The sequence below is a fragment of the Salvelinus sp. IW2-2015 genome, linkage group LG9, assembly GCF_002910315.2.
Source record: "Salvelinus sp. IW2-2015 linkage group LG9, ASM291031v2, whole genome shotgun sequence".
Lineage (NCBI taxonomy): Eukaryota > Metazoa > Chordata > Actinopteri > Salmoniformes > Salmonidae > Salvelinus > Salvelinus sp. IW2-2015.
The window spans coordinates 7441653-7456291 of NC_036849.1; the positions used below are offsets into that span (position 1 = coordinate 7441653).

At 39.6% G+C, this 14639-nt stretch overlaps 2 protein-coding genes and 1 long non-coding RNA gene across 5 annotated transcripts in view; 2 read left to right on the forward strand and 1 right to left on the reverse strand.

Moving 5' to 3' along the window:
• Positions 1 to 26: 26 nt before the first annotated feature.
• Positions 27 to 1191, forward strand: LOC111968498 (uncharacterized). Its single transcript, XR_002877894.2, has 2 exons — positions 27 to 549; positions 881 to 1191. It is a non-coding gene; the product is annotated as an uncharacterized lncRNA (long non-coding RNA).
• A 25-nt stretch (positions 1192 to 1216) lies between these two features.
• Positions 1217 to 11316, reverse strand: psma3 (proteasome 20S subunit alpha 3). Its single transcript, XM_023994106.2, has 10 exons — positions 11111 to 11316; positions 9719 to 9801; positions 9492 to 9615; positions 7190 to 7291; positions 6813 to 6959; positions 6008 to 6073; positions 5871 to 5917; positions 5686 to 5753; positions 4226 to 4290; positions 1217 to 1444 (listed from the first exon to the last, which is right to left on the reverse strand). Exons 1-10 carry the CDS (start codon positions 11129 to 11131, stop codon positions 1400 to 1402), a joined length of 768 nt encoding a protein of 255 aa, XP_023849874.1. The 5' UTR covers positions 11132 to 11316; the 3' UTR covers positions 1217 to 1399.
• Positions 11317 to 11771: 455 nt separating this feature from the next.
• Positions 11772 to 14639, forward strand: part of mipol1 (mirror-image polydactyly 1) — a 73946-nt gene continuing 71078 nt past the window's right edge. For 2 of the 3 annotated variants that reach the window (XM_023994107.2, XM_023994109.2), the window contains exon 1: positions 11773 to 11905. The gene's annotated coding sequence lies outside the window, so the exon portion shown is untranslated. Of the gene's footprint in view, positions 11906 to 14639 lie in introns of all 3 variants that reach the window. The other variant, XM_023994108.2, reaches the window with a different exon arrangement.

The window sequence follows — 14639 nt, forward strand, 5'->3', positions numbered from 1 at the left end:
TCTCGAAATCAGATTGGCTGCCATGACAGTGGTGGTCAAATCGCAGAAATGTGATTGGTCAACACATGCTTCAAACGCTATAGGACATAACTAATCTCTATTGCTGGTTGGTAGAGATGAAATCGGCTCTTTGAGGGAAAAGTTGCCATTGGTCCTCATATACTTGGCTTTTTTATCCTCCAGAACACCCCACTATGGAAATATGATTGGCTTTACTTATCTAAATCCAAGCCTTTCACTGGTTAGACATATTTTACAATGGACCGCCTATTTTCGACACTGGCTGGAAGCTTCCTTGTCACTCCTAAGGATGGAAATGGACTGTTTGTGAAAACACGTGCCATTTCTACACACTCGTTGGATGGTTCTGGCCGTGACTCGTATTTGAAATAAGGAGTTACTAGCTATGTAGTAGTGTGCTGGGGATAGAATGCGATACGAGTTAAATACACAAGATCGATTTGTTTGTGGTGGAGGGCAATGGCGCGGTGTACATGTTTGTAGGACGTCAGCGGGCAAGTTGGTTTACGTAACCGGAAACATGTGCAGGTAAAAGCGGTCCTCGGTATCTGGCTTTTTTGGGAAGTCCCTACCACATTGAAGTTGACATTTTAACTGGTTAGACTTATGGCACAGAGTTTCTAAACATACTGTATTGTCTTTCGTTATGGTTATGGTATGGACGTCCCAACGATCCCGGATAGCACTGATCAGAAAAGCTAGTGAAGTGATTGCTGTCAAATCTTGTTTACTACTTACCTAATGCCATAGCATGAATTTGTCAGAGACAGCATTGCATGTGTTCTTCATCAAATGTACAGATGAGATGAGCTAAATCAGATTCAAGACACTGTATTATCGTCAGGTCTTCTGCATTTAGTCTCAAGTGTATCCAAGCAGGGACGGAACAACAAGGATGGAATGGAGAGGCATGGTAGCCAGAGGTGGCGGTCTATGGTAAGGTCAATGTGGAGACTACTGCCCTTCTGGAGTCACTGAACTCATGTCATAGTTCAAACATCACACTGTGCACTGAAATAGTCTTTATGTTCTTACACAACTGGCACCACCAGTAGAAGGATCAAGTAGTGATAGTCTTGTAAATAATACCTCAAGGACTAAATACATATACATTGGCAAAAAATAACATGACTAAGGCAAACCCTTGTTGATTGACCTTTTTTTTTTTTTTTTTAAATAAGTAAAACAAAGATGCTTTTAGTATAAACAGTGCTCATCCACTTTTATTTCAAAGCTGTGTAATCCATCAAACCAAATGGGAAAGAAATGACATGAATGGTCCATTAACTACAAAACATACAAAATAATTTCTGTCTTTCTTGTATAGCTGTCCTGTCAGTAGGTGTGTGTGACGAGTGAAGAACCCGCAGAATTGAGTTTACATGTTGTCTTCTTCAGAGTCATCCTCCTCCTCCAAAGAATCCTATGGTGGAAGCAAGAAGCATTGTGAATCAGACACCAGAAAGACAGACTAATGTTATCACGATAGCAGAAATGACTTCGATACCAGATTTAGTATCACGATACTCAATAACACCCCCCCCCCCAAAAAAGCAATTTTTTGCACAAGAGAAAAACAAGTATTTTAATAGAACAAACAATTTTGTATTTTTTTTCTTTTTCTACGTCCACAACAATGCTTAAACCACATCTGGAGATCACTTTGAGGTCTGGGGGAAAAATACATGATTTGAGTGTAGTTAGCCTGCTAAATAAAGTGCACCTACCACTTTGTTTAGCAGTGTTTCTGTAGCACGTGAAGGAGTTTGCAAAATAAATGCCCACAAAATGGATGTAAAAAAACATGATTCTGCCCAGTAGGCATAGGCTACTTTGTACTTACAGTGCATTCGTAAAGTATTCAGACCACTTTACTTTTTCCACTTTGTTACGTTAGTCTTATTCTAAAATTAATTAAATAATTTCCCCCCTCATCAATTCACACACAGTATGCCATAATGACAAAGTGAAAACAGGTTTAGAGTTTAAGCACCTGGATGATCATCAAGACTCTTGGAAGAATGTTCTATGGACAGATGAGTCAAAAGTATAACTTTTTGGACAACATGGGTCCCAGTATGCCTGGCGAAAACCAAACTACATTCCACAGTAAGAACCTTATACCAAAGGTCAAGCATGGTGGTGGTCTGTATCAGAATTCTACAGGAGAATGACAGGCCATCCGTCTGAGCTGAAGCACAGCTGGGTCATGCAGCAAGACAATGATCCAACACACAATCAAGTCTACATGAAAATGGCTAAAAAGAAACAATTTTAAAGTTTTGGAATGGCCTAGTCAAAGTCCAAACCTAATCCCAATTGAGATGTGGCAGGACTTGAAAGGGGCAGTTCATGCTTGAAAACCCACAAATGTCTCTAAGTTAAAGCAGTTCTGCATGGAAAAGTGGGCCAAAATACCTCTACTGCAACGTGAGACACTGATCAACAACTACTACAGGACGCGTTTGGTTGGAGTCATTGCAGCTAAAAGTGACAACCAGTTAAGTGTAAGGGGGAAATTCATTTTCCACACGGGCATTGGATGTTGCTTAACTTTGTTTATGAAATAAGTATGTCATTGTTGTTATCTGTTCTCTCAGGTTATCTTTATCTAATATTAGGTTTTGGTTGAAGATCTGATAACATCCAGTATCAAAAATATTCAAAAGTGGAGAAGATTAGAAAGGGGGCAAATACAGTGCTGTGAAAAAGTATGTAAACTAGCATTTATTTATCCTGCAATAGATGTCATTCAATTGGTAATTCGTTTTTGTCTTGGTCGAATGCATCTTAAGGGGAAAGTAAGCAGATTACATTCAGAGTTTGGGTAATCCAAGTTATGTTACTGATTACAATTTTGTACAGGTGACTAACTGACTACATCTAGAAAGTAACCTACCCAACCCTGCTAACAGATACACAAAGTGGTCGACATATGCACACCCAGACAGGCATTCCCATGCCGGTGCTTCTTCAGAAAGCTGCAGGGAATACAAACACTGATGCATTCTGTTAATGTCTTGTAATCGTTTGGCCAAATTTATCATATTTTCTAATAAGTTTAATAACACATTTAGCTCATTTTCAAACATGAGACATTTGATAGAAGCGAAAGTGACAAATTCTAATACCCAACCGTTTTTCATGTTATAGTTTCAGTACGCCGTGCAACACTAACAGATACTGTATAATGGTGGTTTAGTGAACCACGCTCGTGTGATGAGTAACCTTGCCTGGGACCTGAAGACTAGTTAGCTCCCTGGGCTAAAACCTAGGATTTTAGCTCAGAAGGCTAACAGTCTTGTGGCGCAAAGGAAACCCAAGTTCGATCCATAGACATACAGTGCCTTCAGAAAGTGATTCTTTCTGGGTAAGTCTCTAAGAGCTTTGCACACCTGGTTTGTACAATATTGCAGATTATTCCTTTTAAAATTCAAACTCTTAAGTTGGTTGTTGATCACTGCTGGATTTCCCCCCAAACATAATGCATTCTATTCAGGACATGAAGTTAATTTCTTTGCTCTGTTAATTAGCGTAGTATTGTGGAGTAATTACAATGTTGTTGATCCATCCTCAGTTCTACCACAGCCAATAAACTAACTGTTTTAAAGTCACCATTGGCATCATGTTGAAATCCCTGAGCAGTTTCCTTCCTCTCCGGCTACTGAGTTAGCGAAGGACGCCTGTATCGTTCTAGTGATTGGGTGTATTGATACACCATCCAAAGTATAATCAATAACTTCACCATGCTCAAAGGGTTATATTCAATGTCTGCTTTTTTTTTTACCCATCTACCCTTGTTTGCAAGGCATTGGAAAAACTCCCTGGTCTTTTTGGTCGAATCTGTTTTTGAAATTCAGGGCTCAACCTTACAGATAATTGAATGTGTACAGTACAGAGATGAGGCAGTCATAAAAAAAACTATGTTAAACACCATTATTGCACACAGAGTGAGTCCATGCAACTTATCATGTGAGTTAAACACATTTTGACTCAATTTATTTAGGCTTGTCATAACAAAGGTGTTGAATACTTATTGACTCATTATGGGGTATTGTGTGTAGGCCAATGGCACAATCTCAATTTATTCCATTTTAAATTCAGTTTTGTAACCACAATGTGGGAAAAATACTTTGAAGGTACTGTTGTTTTGAACCCAGGTCACAGAAATGCCATGCAACAAACTGGTGGTCGTGGTACATACCTTAGCATACTTCTCTGCCTCCACCCTGATGTCTTTAGGAACCAGCTCGTGCTTTCCATTTGTCACTGGTGAAGGGAAATGAAGGTCATAAGTTATGCATAACATTGATTTGACTGGATCGGGCGGGGGCCGTCACGTAGCTGGTCAAAACCGGTGATGATGAAGCGTCCGACAGAATCCTAACCCATTACTGCACATGCATGCAATACATCACTTAGTTATGAGCTGGGTTAACTTTCAGATTTGAGTGGAACACTGCTCACGCCAGGGTTTCCGTTAAAAAATGAGGCGCCGAACATTTGACCGGCAGCATTTTAATTTAGCGGACATTTGAGAAATTTACCAGACCCTTTTGGATTGGGTGCATAACCTGATTAGGGCATCCACCCACGGTGCTCAGAATGACATTTCGATTATGGTAATTCATATTAACAGAACATGCAAGTCGAGGATGCAACAATGTGCGGTCCGTCTTACCGAATTCTGACACGCACTTTGAAGATGTTAGAATACCTGTCCACATTTACTTTTCCTCAGCCAACAAGACCAGTAACCAACAGCAAAATCACTAGCCTATCTCAATCTGCTATCCCCCATAGTAGAAAAGTTGACCTATTCTATTGGTCAGCTTGTTGAGAAAGAAATAGCCTATTCCAAAACAGACTCTGGGACAGTTGTGGGACGATAGGTCCCAAATTCACACAACCAATAGGCTACATAAAAGAAAATAGAGGGGAAAAAGGAATGAGTGACGCAACAGATCAGAACGTTTAGCTTAATGTTGATGAACCATTATTTCTTCACATTATAAGTGCAGCAATGCGCAAATGTTCATTCCATAATGCAATTAGCAGGAAACCACAGTTATCAAAAGCTCACTGCACATGCCGTCGGTTTCATGTGACAGATGAAAACATCTGTTAGAAATTTAGAAAGAGGGGTGATTGAATATGCAACTACTAGCATGGGTTGCTAATATGACTAAAAGTGTGCCTTTGGTTACTGGACAATGAAAGAAAGTTTATATAAAATAATTGCATCCACAGATATGGTCTGATTTTGGCTACTTTCAAGCCAGGTAAGACATGCCTCATAATACGTAGTAAAACGTTCAGGTTTCAAACAATTAAGTATATGTTTTGAAAATGCAAAGTGGTGTGTGACAAGCTGATGAAGCCTGCCTTCAGTCTCTTCTACCATAACCCGTTCAAAGGCACATAAATCATCCGTCTTTCCCATTTACCATCTGAATGGCACACATACACAATCCTGGTCTCAATTGTCTCAAGGCTTTAAAAAATCCTTCTTTAACCTGTCTCCTCCCCTTCATCTACACTGATTGAAGTGGATTTAACAAGTGACATCAATAAGGGATCATAGCTTTCACCTGGACAGTCTGTCATGGAAAGAGCAGGTGTCTGTTTTGTACACTCAGTGTATATAAGAGAAAGCTGCATTACCTTCTCCAACCCAGCTGAGTTCCAACTCGAACGCTTTGTCTTTCACTTCATCGTGTACAATGTAGATTCTACAAAACCAAAAGTAAAACAGTACATATGAGTAATACTCAGTGCCTTGATTGAAGGCTATTGATGAGAATGAGCAACAGTAGGTGTATTCCTTTAATAAAATAAAAAACACTTACATTTTGGCCACCTCTTTTACCAACTCCCTGCAGGTCATGTCTTTCATCTGTTGATGGCAATGACATACAAAGATAAACAATGAAGATATTCCCATGTTTTAAGAAATTGGACAACTTGGCTAAATTAATATTCTTACCTGAAGCTTTTCAATTTCTGTCTTGGCGGCTTGCTTGGCTTTTCCAATAGCACATCCCCAGTAACCCTTAATAAAACAAACATTTCAGTGGCCACCTTGAACATTTTCACAACAACGTTACACATTTCACATCACTTTGAGGCTGCATGATGACATATAGAGATGGTAAAATAAACATTCCCTTCTGAGAATAGATTGCATAGTTCCAAACACCTTAAAAGGTCCAAATCAGCTGTCTTTTTAATCTTACTATTTAAATAATTTCTGGGTAACAATGAAGTACTTTCAATTAAAATGGTAAAAAATAAAATTTCTCAAGCAAGAATTTTGCTGGGCCTGTCTGGGGAGGGAAAAACGGAATATTAACTTATTGGTAGAAAGGTATTATTGGTCTATTCACTAATTTACCGCATGGTGATGTCACCATGGTAGGCCAAAACTCAATAACACAAACGGGCTGAAAGTTCAGGCAGTCTTTTCAAACCGCTCTTACACTAAAAGGGCATTATAATTTCCACAATATTATTCTAACCTGTGTGGAAATGTGATTTTCCTGTGTTTTATATATACATTTTTGACTGCACTGGGGCCTTTAAATGGCAATTTTCCCAGACCCAGATTAAACCTAGTCAAGGAGTAAACCACATGCTCATTGTAAAATCTCCATTGAGAATGCCTCTTACTCCTAGACTAGTCTTAATCTTGAGTCGGGAAACCGGCCCTAAGAGTGTAGTGTGACAACAGTAAGTTAATGAAATTAGACAACAGAGTTAGTTTAGTGATAAACACCCAAAACCTAACTCACAAATGAGATTCCAGAGGGATCAACCATGTACAGCTGAGGACCATCATCTTGATCGTAAGAGCCCAAGATGAAGCTGCATCCAAACGGCCGCACGGCACTGTATAACGTGTAGGCATGAACGTACATGGCCACTCTCTCAGAGAGATACTGTAAAGAGAGATTATATGCAACTCAAGGAATATGACTGTCCATAGGATTTAGGGACAAAGCAATTCAGAATATGTCGCCAAAATAGGTTAGTATAGTCACAGTTAACCAGTTGAATCAGGCGTGGTAGTCCTGTAATGGAATATATCAAATATGTGGAACTGACAGGGTAACCGAGGAGGAGTTTGAGGGAAACACCGATGAATAGCAACAGAATCAATCATTTTTACCTTCAGTGGGATGTTGTGTCCATAGTTGGATCTGAAGTTGGAGGCCTCCTCTCTGGCCACCTCAGACAGGGATCGAGCATCAGCCAGTAGTCCAGCCACTGCCTATGGGTAAGAAAGTTAAAGGCAGATTCAGCAATGCACAAGGTAAACAGCAGAGTCGGGACGACTTCCACAACAACTAAGAGTGTTAGGCTTGATGTTAAACTTCTCCATTATTATGGTCCAGCAGCACTCATATGGCAGCAGCATGAAACACATTCTTGGCCATACCAGATAGAGTGCATCGCGCTTATCTGCAATATCTGTGGTGCTCGTGGCAACGTTGTATAATCGCTGAGTCTCATTTTAACGAATTAACATTTGAACCTGCCTTTATTCGCCCTTTCTATGAGATGAACTGGTAATGAAGATCTACAGCGTTATTTCCCAAATATTATAGCCTACAAAGATTTTCTCCTAAAGTTGTGGCTTTCAAAAATAACAACAATGAAACTCTCAATCACAGCTTTATTATAGAAATAATATTGTTCTATTATTTTGCAAGGCAAATAAGCAATTATTACAAGTTCTGAAGACAGACTGATTCTATCCAGCCCATATCATGACCGTAAGATAGCCCGTTCCTCAGACAGTCACTGCTCCATCACAGACTGCCACACACAAACCTCCAAATGGCACCGAAGCACTATGCCACTCGCCAGTGACTTGATAAGCAGATTTAGTTAACGTGGCCTGCCTGCTCAATGTGCTACTAGCTAGCTTCATTGACAAACCGATTAAACTAGCTTGTGATTTTGGGAAATGATAAACAGTGTGTAGCTAGTTTGACAGCTTTCTGAAGTTGTAGAAATGTTGTCAGAAATAAGTCCTGAGGGAAGCAGCAGCCGTGTCGATAGTGTCAGGATTGCAGTACTAGGTAGTTTTCATGCACATTTAACTAGAGAGATACTGCACCAAATAATTTTAGCTAGATGTAAAATTGCACAACTACACGGAACCCAAACCGGCTGCGCGCGTGCGCTATCGTGCATAAATGTATTTTGCCCCCCCACACCAAACACGATCACGACACGCAGGTTATAATATCAAAACAAACAACATTAATTTGGGGACAGGTCGAAAAGCATTAAACATGTATGGCAATTTAGCCAGTTAGCTTGCACTTGCTAGCTAACGTTAATTTGTCCTATTTAGCTAGCTTGCTGTTGCTAGCTAATATGTCCTGGGATATAAACATTGAGTTGTTATTTTACCTGAAATGCACAAGGACCTCTACTCCGACAATCAATCCACACATAAAACGGCCAACCGAATCGTTTCTAGTCATCTCTCCTCCTTCCATGCTTTTTCATCGTTTAATTTATATGGTGATCGCATCTAAACTTTCATTGTATTACCACGACTACCGGCAAAACAGTCTTTCTATCGCCCACGTGGGTATAATCAATGAGGAGATGGCACGTGGGTACCTGCTTCTATAAACCAATGAGGAGATGGGAGAGGCAGGACTTTCAGCGCAATCTGCGTCAGAAATAGGAACGACTTCTATTTTAGCCCATGGCGTCGCAGACGCTTGTTGGCGCGCGCGAGCAGTGTGGGTGCAATAATTGAATAACATGGATTTCTAAATTTATTTTGCGACGCACGCGACGTGTCCGGTCTGGTCAGCATGTAGACCTCTGACAAAAACTTCAATTTATTACAGATTTCTTGATTTATCTTAGATTCAGTCTGACTATTTTGAGAGTGAAATGTTTTTACCATGACTCAAGAGGGACAAACATAACACACCCAACCACATCCCCAATACCCAAATCCAGCAGCAGAGTTCAGTCCCCCCCCAAGATCTTTCGAGATGAATATATGGGGTTGACAACGTCATGACAAATGCAAGAGCAACCCAGAGGTAAAAGTCTGTGTGTTGTCACTCTGATCAGTCAGATAGCTAGCAACATTGACTAGAAGCTGGTGTGTGGTTAATTGTAGAAGGCTTGTTTCAGCTAGCTGTATTTTGTTATTGATACCATCTCTTGTTTTGAAGTGTTTAGTTGCTTGTCACGTCTATGCTAATGTAGCTAGGGTTAGCCAGCTAGCCAACCAATAACTGTAACAAAACAAGTGCATTAAGTAAAACTTTTTATGTTTTCAATAAAGATTTGCAGACAAGCTCAGAAATATAGCTTACATGTTGTCAATAATCCTATGATTATAAGACAACCCATCTGTTTTTTGGTTAGTCAGTTTTGTTGGTAAACACTCTACCCGTAATTACACTATGGATGTGGTCTGGATGAATACATACCATTCCTACGTGACGGTCAACATTGAAGATGCGCTTGTTTGAGCCTTGTTCATAAAGTTTGGAGAGAATCAATTTCTCAACACCGAACACAACCCCATCCTTGCATCGGATCCCAATTGCTGTGCTGTAAGGAGAAAGAACAAGAACCAACAAATTGAGACACTTGGGTTATTTTCCATCATGTGGGTACTGCATTGAAAACACTCAAACAGGGAAGGATAATATACCTGCTGTTTTCTACTGCCTTCATTGCATATTCCACCTGGAATACCCTTCCATCAGGTGAAAAGGTGGAGGCAGACAAGTCATACTAGAAAGGGAAAGAGTTTTAGATGTTATATTTTGAAGGCCACCGCTGTTGAGATAACATAGCTACACTTGTCATTGACAGGAACTGTCAGACTTTATACCTTTACATCAATCTAACCAAACTCAAGGGTGTCAATTTTCAAAATATTACCTAGCAAAAACCATGGAAGTAGCTTCATGATAGGCCTGAATTGTTAACCCACGACTGTGTGGCCACGCACGACTCCAACACCAACATCAAGCTGACGACATGATGGTGGTAGGCCTGATCACCGGCGACGATGAGTCAGCCTACAGGGAGGAGGTCTGACCCGGCAGTGTGGTTCCGAAGCAACAACCTCTCCCTCAATGTCAGCAAGACCAAGGAGCTGATCATGGACTACAGGAAACGGGGGGGGTCGAGCACACCCCCATCCACATCGACAGGGCGCGCACCACCGCTAACTAGCTAGCCATTTCACATCGGTTACACCTACAAGATGCTACTACTCGATCTTATATCCTGTTGCCTTGTCACCTTATCCCTATACATTTCTACCTCCATCACGCCAGTATCCCGGCACATGTAAATATGGTACTGGAACTGACTTTTTAAATATTTCCTGTATATAGTATGCTTACCTCATATTTAATATTCCTCGTGTGCTTTTTTTCTAGTAATATATTGTTATTGATTATTGCATTGTTGGGTTTTGAGTTTGCAATTAAGACATTTTACTGTACTTGTGCATGTGACATTACAATTTGAGTAATCCCATTTTTACATTACAGGTGCCAGCGCGTCATTCTAGCTATTTAAAAAGATTTTTAAAACTTGTAAATATCACGTGAAATTCCTTTTACCCAGTGGTGAAATAAAACCTTTGTTTAGCGATAGGAGAGCAACCAATACCCAACACCATTCGGTTGAATTTGTTTCAATTTCGATTTAGATCAGCCAGCATTGCTAATTTAGCTAGCTAACGTTAGCTGCAGTACAAGTGAGTCAGCAGGCATGACAACTAGTTAGCTTGCTAGTTCTGTAGGGAAATAACTAACGTTACTTAGGTAGGTAGCAGTAACCAATGTAAAATGTGTTTCACTCTACATACTGTTAGATCTTAAACGAATGACGTATTTTAATGTGTTATTAGTTATCTACTACTGTAAAACCTAAAACTACCAGAGCAGCCACAGTTAGCTAACATTAGCAAGTTGGCTAACTTTGTTGCTAACTTGTCCAAGAATGAGCCGGTGCTAACAAGTTACCAAATCTTTCGTTTGTTAGCATACAACTGTATAACGAGCAGTATCTTAGCTATCAAACTTACCCCAGTTCCTATTGAACTCATTGTGTTGAAAACTTAAAAAACTCCTTTATAACAACTCCGTCTGATGTGTTTCAGCACATCTCAGTCATTCACCAACCAACAAGAAAATGCCTTTACGTACAACAGCAGCCGCACTGAACATGCAAAAATACTGCCACCTACTGTGGTGGAGTGTAATCGTAGCGGGAGGGGTGGAAGTGCACAACTCATCATAAACATCTACAGGAAGATTTTATACACTAGTCATACTCATTTTAAAATACTATAGTCTTCAATGTTTAACCTCATTTCAAAATTAAGAGATTTAATCGGTAATACACTGGTAAACAAACTAAGTTGTTCCTAGGCTGTCATTGAAAATAAGAATTTGTTCTTAACTGACTTGCCTAGTTAAATAAAGGTAAAATATATATATATTTTTAAGTTCAGCAGTTAACTTGTCATCAATTCTGGCTACATTTCCACCTGCAAACTGCCCTAATCTATAACAGAAGCGCCCCCCTACCGTGTGTTTCTTTACATTCATACATTTAATTCAGTTCCTTCTCTTTTCTCAACATTCGTGGGAGAAGTATGTGTATTGATGTTTATGAATGATTTAGTTTAGCTAATCATCGACTGCTCCCTGGTGGACAAAAGTTACGCAATAACAAAATTCCACTTGGAATGTAAACTTCCTCAATCCACAGAAACCACTGTAAGCACTGTAGCGGTGTGCTATCAGTTGCGTAAATACTTAAATAGGTTTTTATTGGCACAGATAAACTGGTCTCTGGTCACATTTCTGATTTTGTGGTAAGTGCTTCAACAATGTAACGCTATACTGTCTTGTGAAAAGAAAAGTTACATGGTTAGTTAGCTACATTAGCTATTTTCCAATTAAGTTAGCTAGCTTTGCTTGTTAACTTTAGCTTGATAGCTACCTAGCTTGACCCAGGGGGTGGATCTTTGCTTGACACTCGCGGCTGAGAAAGCAGCATATTCATTTATGATATTTGTACACGTGGCGAATGTTTTTAGATTCGAAATGTGTGCAAAACTTTGATTAAGAACACGATAGCGACACGAACTCAATGTTAGGGTTTGGCTATAGCTTCCATGTCAACTAACGTTATTTGACATATTTTAGGCATGCCACAGAAAATATAGGTATATGGGTATAATATGCTTGTTATAATACTGCATCACATAACGTTATTTGGCTGTCAAGAAAGTGTACAATACAAATGGTATCTGATTTCTATAATGTAGCCTAGTCAACTTGAGTTTGGGCAGCAAAACAATGTTGTACTATGCATTTAGGACTATACAAAATAAGATATGTTATGGTGTGAATCCCTACCTCAGTATGTGAACCCCTCAAACACAGACCAGACTGTTATTTTAGTGGCAAAAAGTAGGGTGCATAATAGCAATGTACTAGGACATCATTGTTTACTCAGGGAGATTGTTCAAGATTGACTTCGAAATTGGACGTCTATCCATTAGGAGTTCAGGAAATGCCTTCAAAACCGGCCATTATATTTTAACCCTATCCCAAACGTTAACCCTTACCTTAACCATTCGGAAGGAGTGCCTACACTTAGCCCTTAAATAGGAAGTTTACCTAAAATCCAACATTTCCCAAGTGATTCCATACATTGAAACTAGTTAGATGGAGTTTGCCTTCTCCCCCTCCCTCTCCGTGCAGTCTAGAACTGGAAAGCTGCAAAAAAAATGGGTCACATGACGTGTCATTGTGCACTGCTAGCTCTGTTCCGTTGTCAGTCGACGAGCAATTGAGAAATCTACGAATTGTTGAACAATTCTTTGTTTTATTGAAAGCCATATGCTTTCAATAAAACAAAACAATTCTTTGTTTTATTGAAAGCCGTACGCCTTCAATAAAACAAAGAATTTGTCCACAATTCGTGAATTTCTCAATTGGTCTAGCGACTCCTTGTGGCAGGCTGGGCGCCTGCAAGCTGATGACAGTAGTCCGTTGAATGGTGTTTCCTCTGACACATTGGTGCGGCTGATTTCCGGGTTAAGCAAGCAGTGTGTTAAGAAGTAGGCGGCTAGGCGTGTCATGTTTCGGAGGATGCGTGTCTCAGTTACAGCGATGAGACAAGGTCTAGCAATTAGTGAGACAATGGGGTAAAAACTACAAAAATCAGCTTCTTGATATGCCATACCTGTCAGGCAAAGGATAAATGTTCACTAACAGGGATGTAAACATTTGTACACAGAATTTGAGAGAAAGAAGCTTTTTGTGCATATGGAACATTTCGGGGATCTTTTATTTCAGCCTATGAAACATGGGACCAACACTTTACATGTGCGTTTAAATTTTTGTTCAGTATAAATTGGCCTGTGTGTATTTTCGTTAGTCATCATGTATCTTATTTATCCAACACAACTATCACACGCGCACAGGATACAGAGCCTATTTTGAGGAGAGATTTCTCCTGAAGCTCCTCAGCTGGTTGCTGCTGGAGTAAAACAGGTGATTTTATAAGCCCATTCATTGCGCAAAAATTCTAAATGCAATTGTGGGTTAAAAACTGTTTTAGTGCACAATTAAAAATATCTACTATTTTTATTTATCAACTTGTAATTGAAGCGCACCTCCCATTCACCATTCAAATGCAGGCAACAGGCTATCAGCGCGTCACTCACCACTTTACAATGTGAGCTGGAGGCAGTATGCATTTTGAAAACATAATTGTTTGAAACCTGAATGTCTTATTTCATATTATTATCATATTATGAGGCATGTCTTACCTTGCTTCAAAGTAGCCTATAGGCAAATCCCACCATGGAAACATGGAGGCAATTCTTTTTATAAAGACTTCATAGGCGGATTGTGAGTTTCAAGTTTGGGGAAACGTACAATTTATCCTTCCATTTCTCTAGTTTTGCGTGCCAGTTTTGAATTTTCATATGCACATTTTCATGGAACAGTTTAATTTCAATAATAACGTTTTTGATTATTAAAATCATTGTCATGTGGTTAATTATAAAAATAGGAATGAAAATGATGAAAAGGTCAAAGTCAACTAATGCGAGATCACCAGCCTCTGCCATATGGACACATTGATACATTGTGATCCATTGGTGGCTAAAGAAATGAGCGCATGGAACTTATAGCCTATAGGCCAATGCAGCAGTAGGCCTATAACTTCCATTGCTCTTTCACACCAAGGATTGATGATTATCGAGGGGTGTATTGGGTGGAAAGATTTTTCAAATAGCTTACTGTGATGAACAATAGTTTTAATATATTATGATTCGCAATGGATGTTAAACACTTAACTACATTTCCACGCAGCAGGCCAGGTACTTCTATGCTTGCTCAGGCGGGTGCATTCCCTCAATGTTATCAGGACAGAGAAACCAGACACGTGCTCATTGCTCACATGGAGCACTCCAAACAAAAGACAATGAAAAAATGTATGATGATTAGGGATGCACAATATATCGGTGAACATATCGGAATCGGACGATATTAGCTAAAAATGACAACATCGGTATCGGCCTGATGTCTAGT

Coding starts and splice junctions, on each gene's coding strand:
- psma3 (XM_023994106.2), bottom strand. CDS start 11,131: ATGAGTTCAATAGGAACTGGG. Junction 6,960..7,189: donor GACACAACATCCCACTGAAG/GTAAAAATGATT, acceptor CTCTCTTTACAG/TATCTCTCTGAGAGAGTGGC. Junction 1,445..4,225: donor AGGCAGAGAAGTATGCTAAG/GTATGTACCACG, acceptor CTTCCACCATAG/GATTCTTTGGAGGAGGAGGA.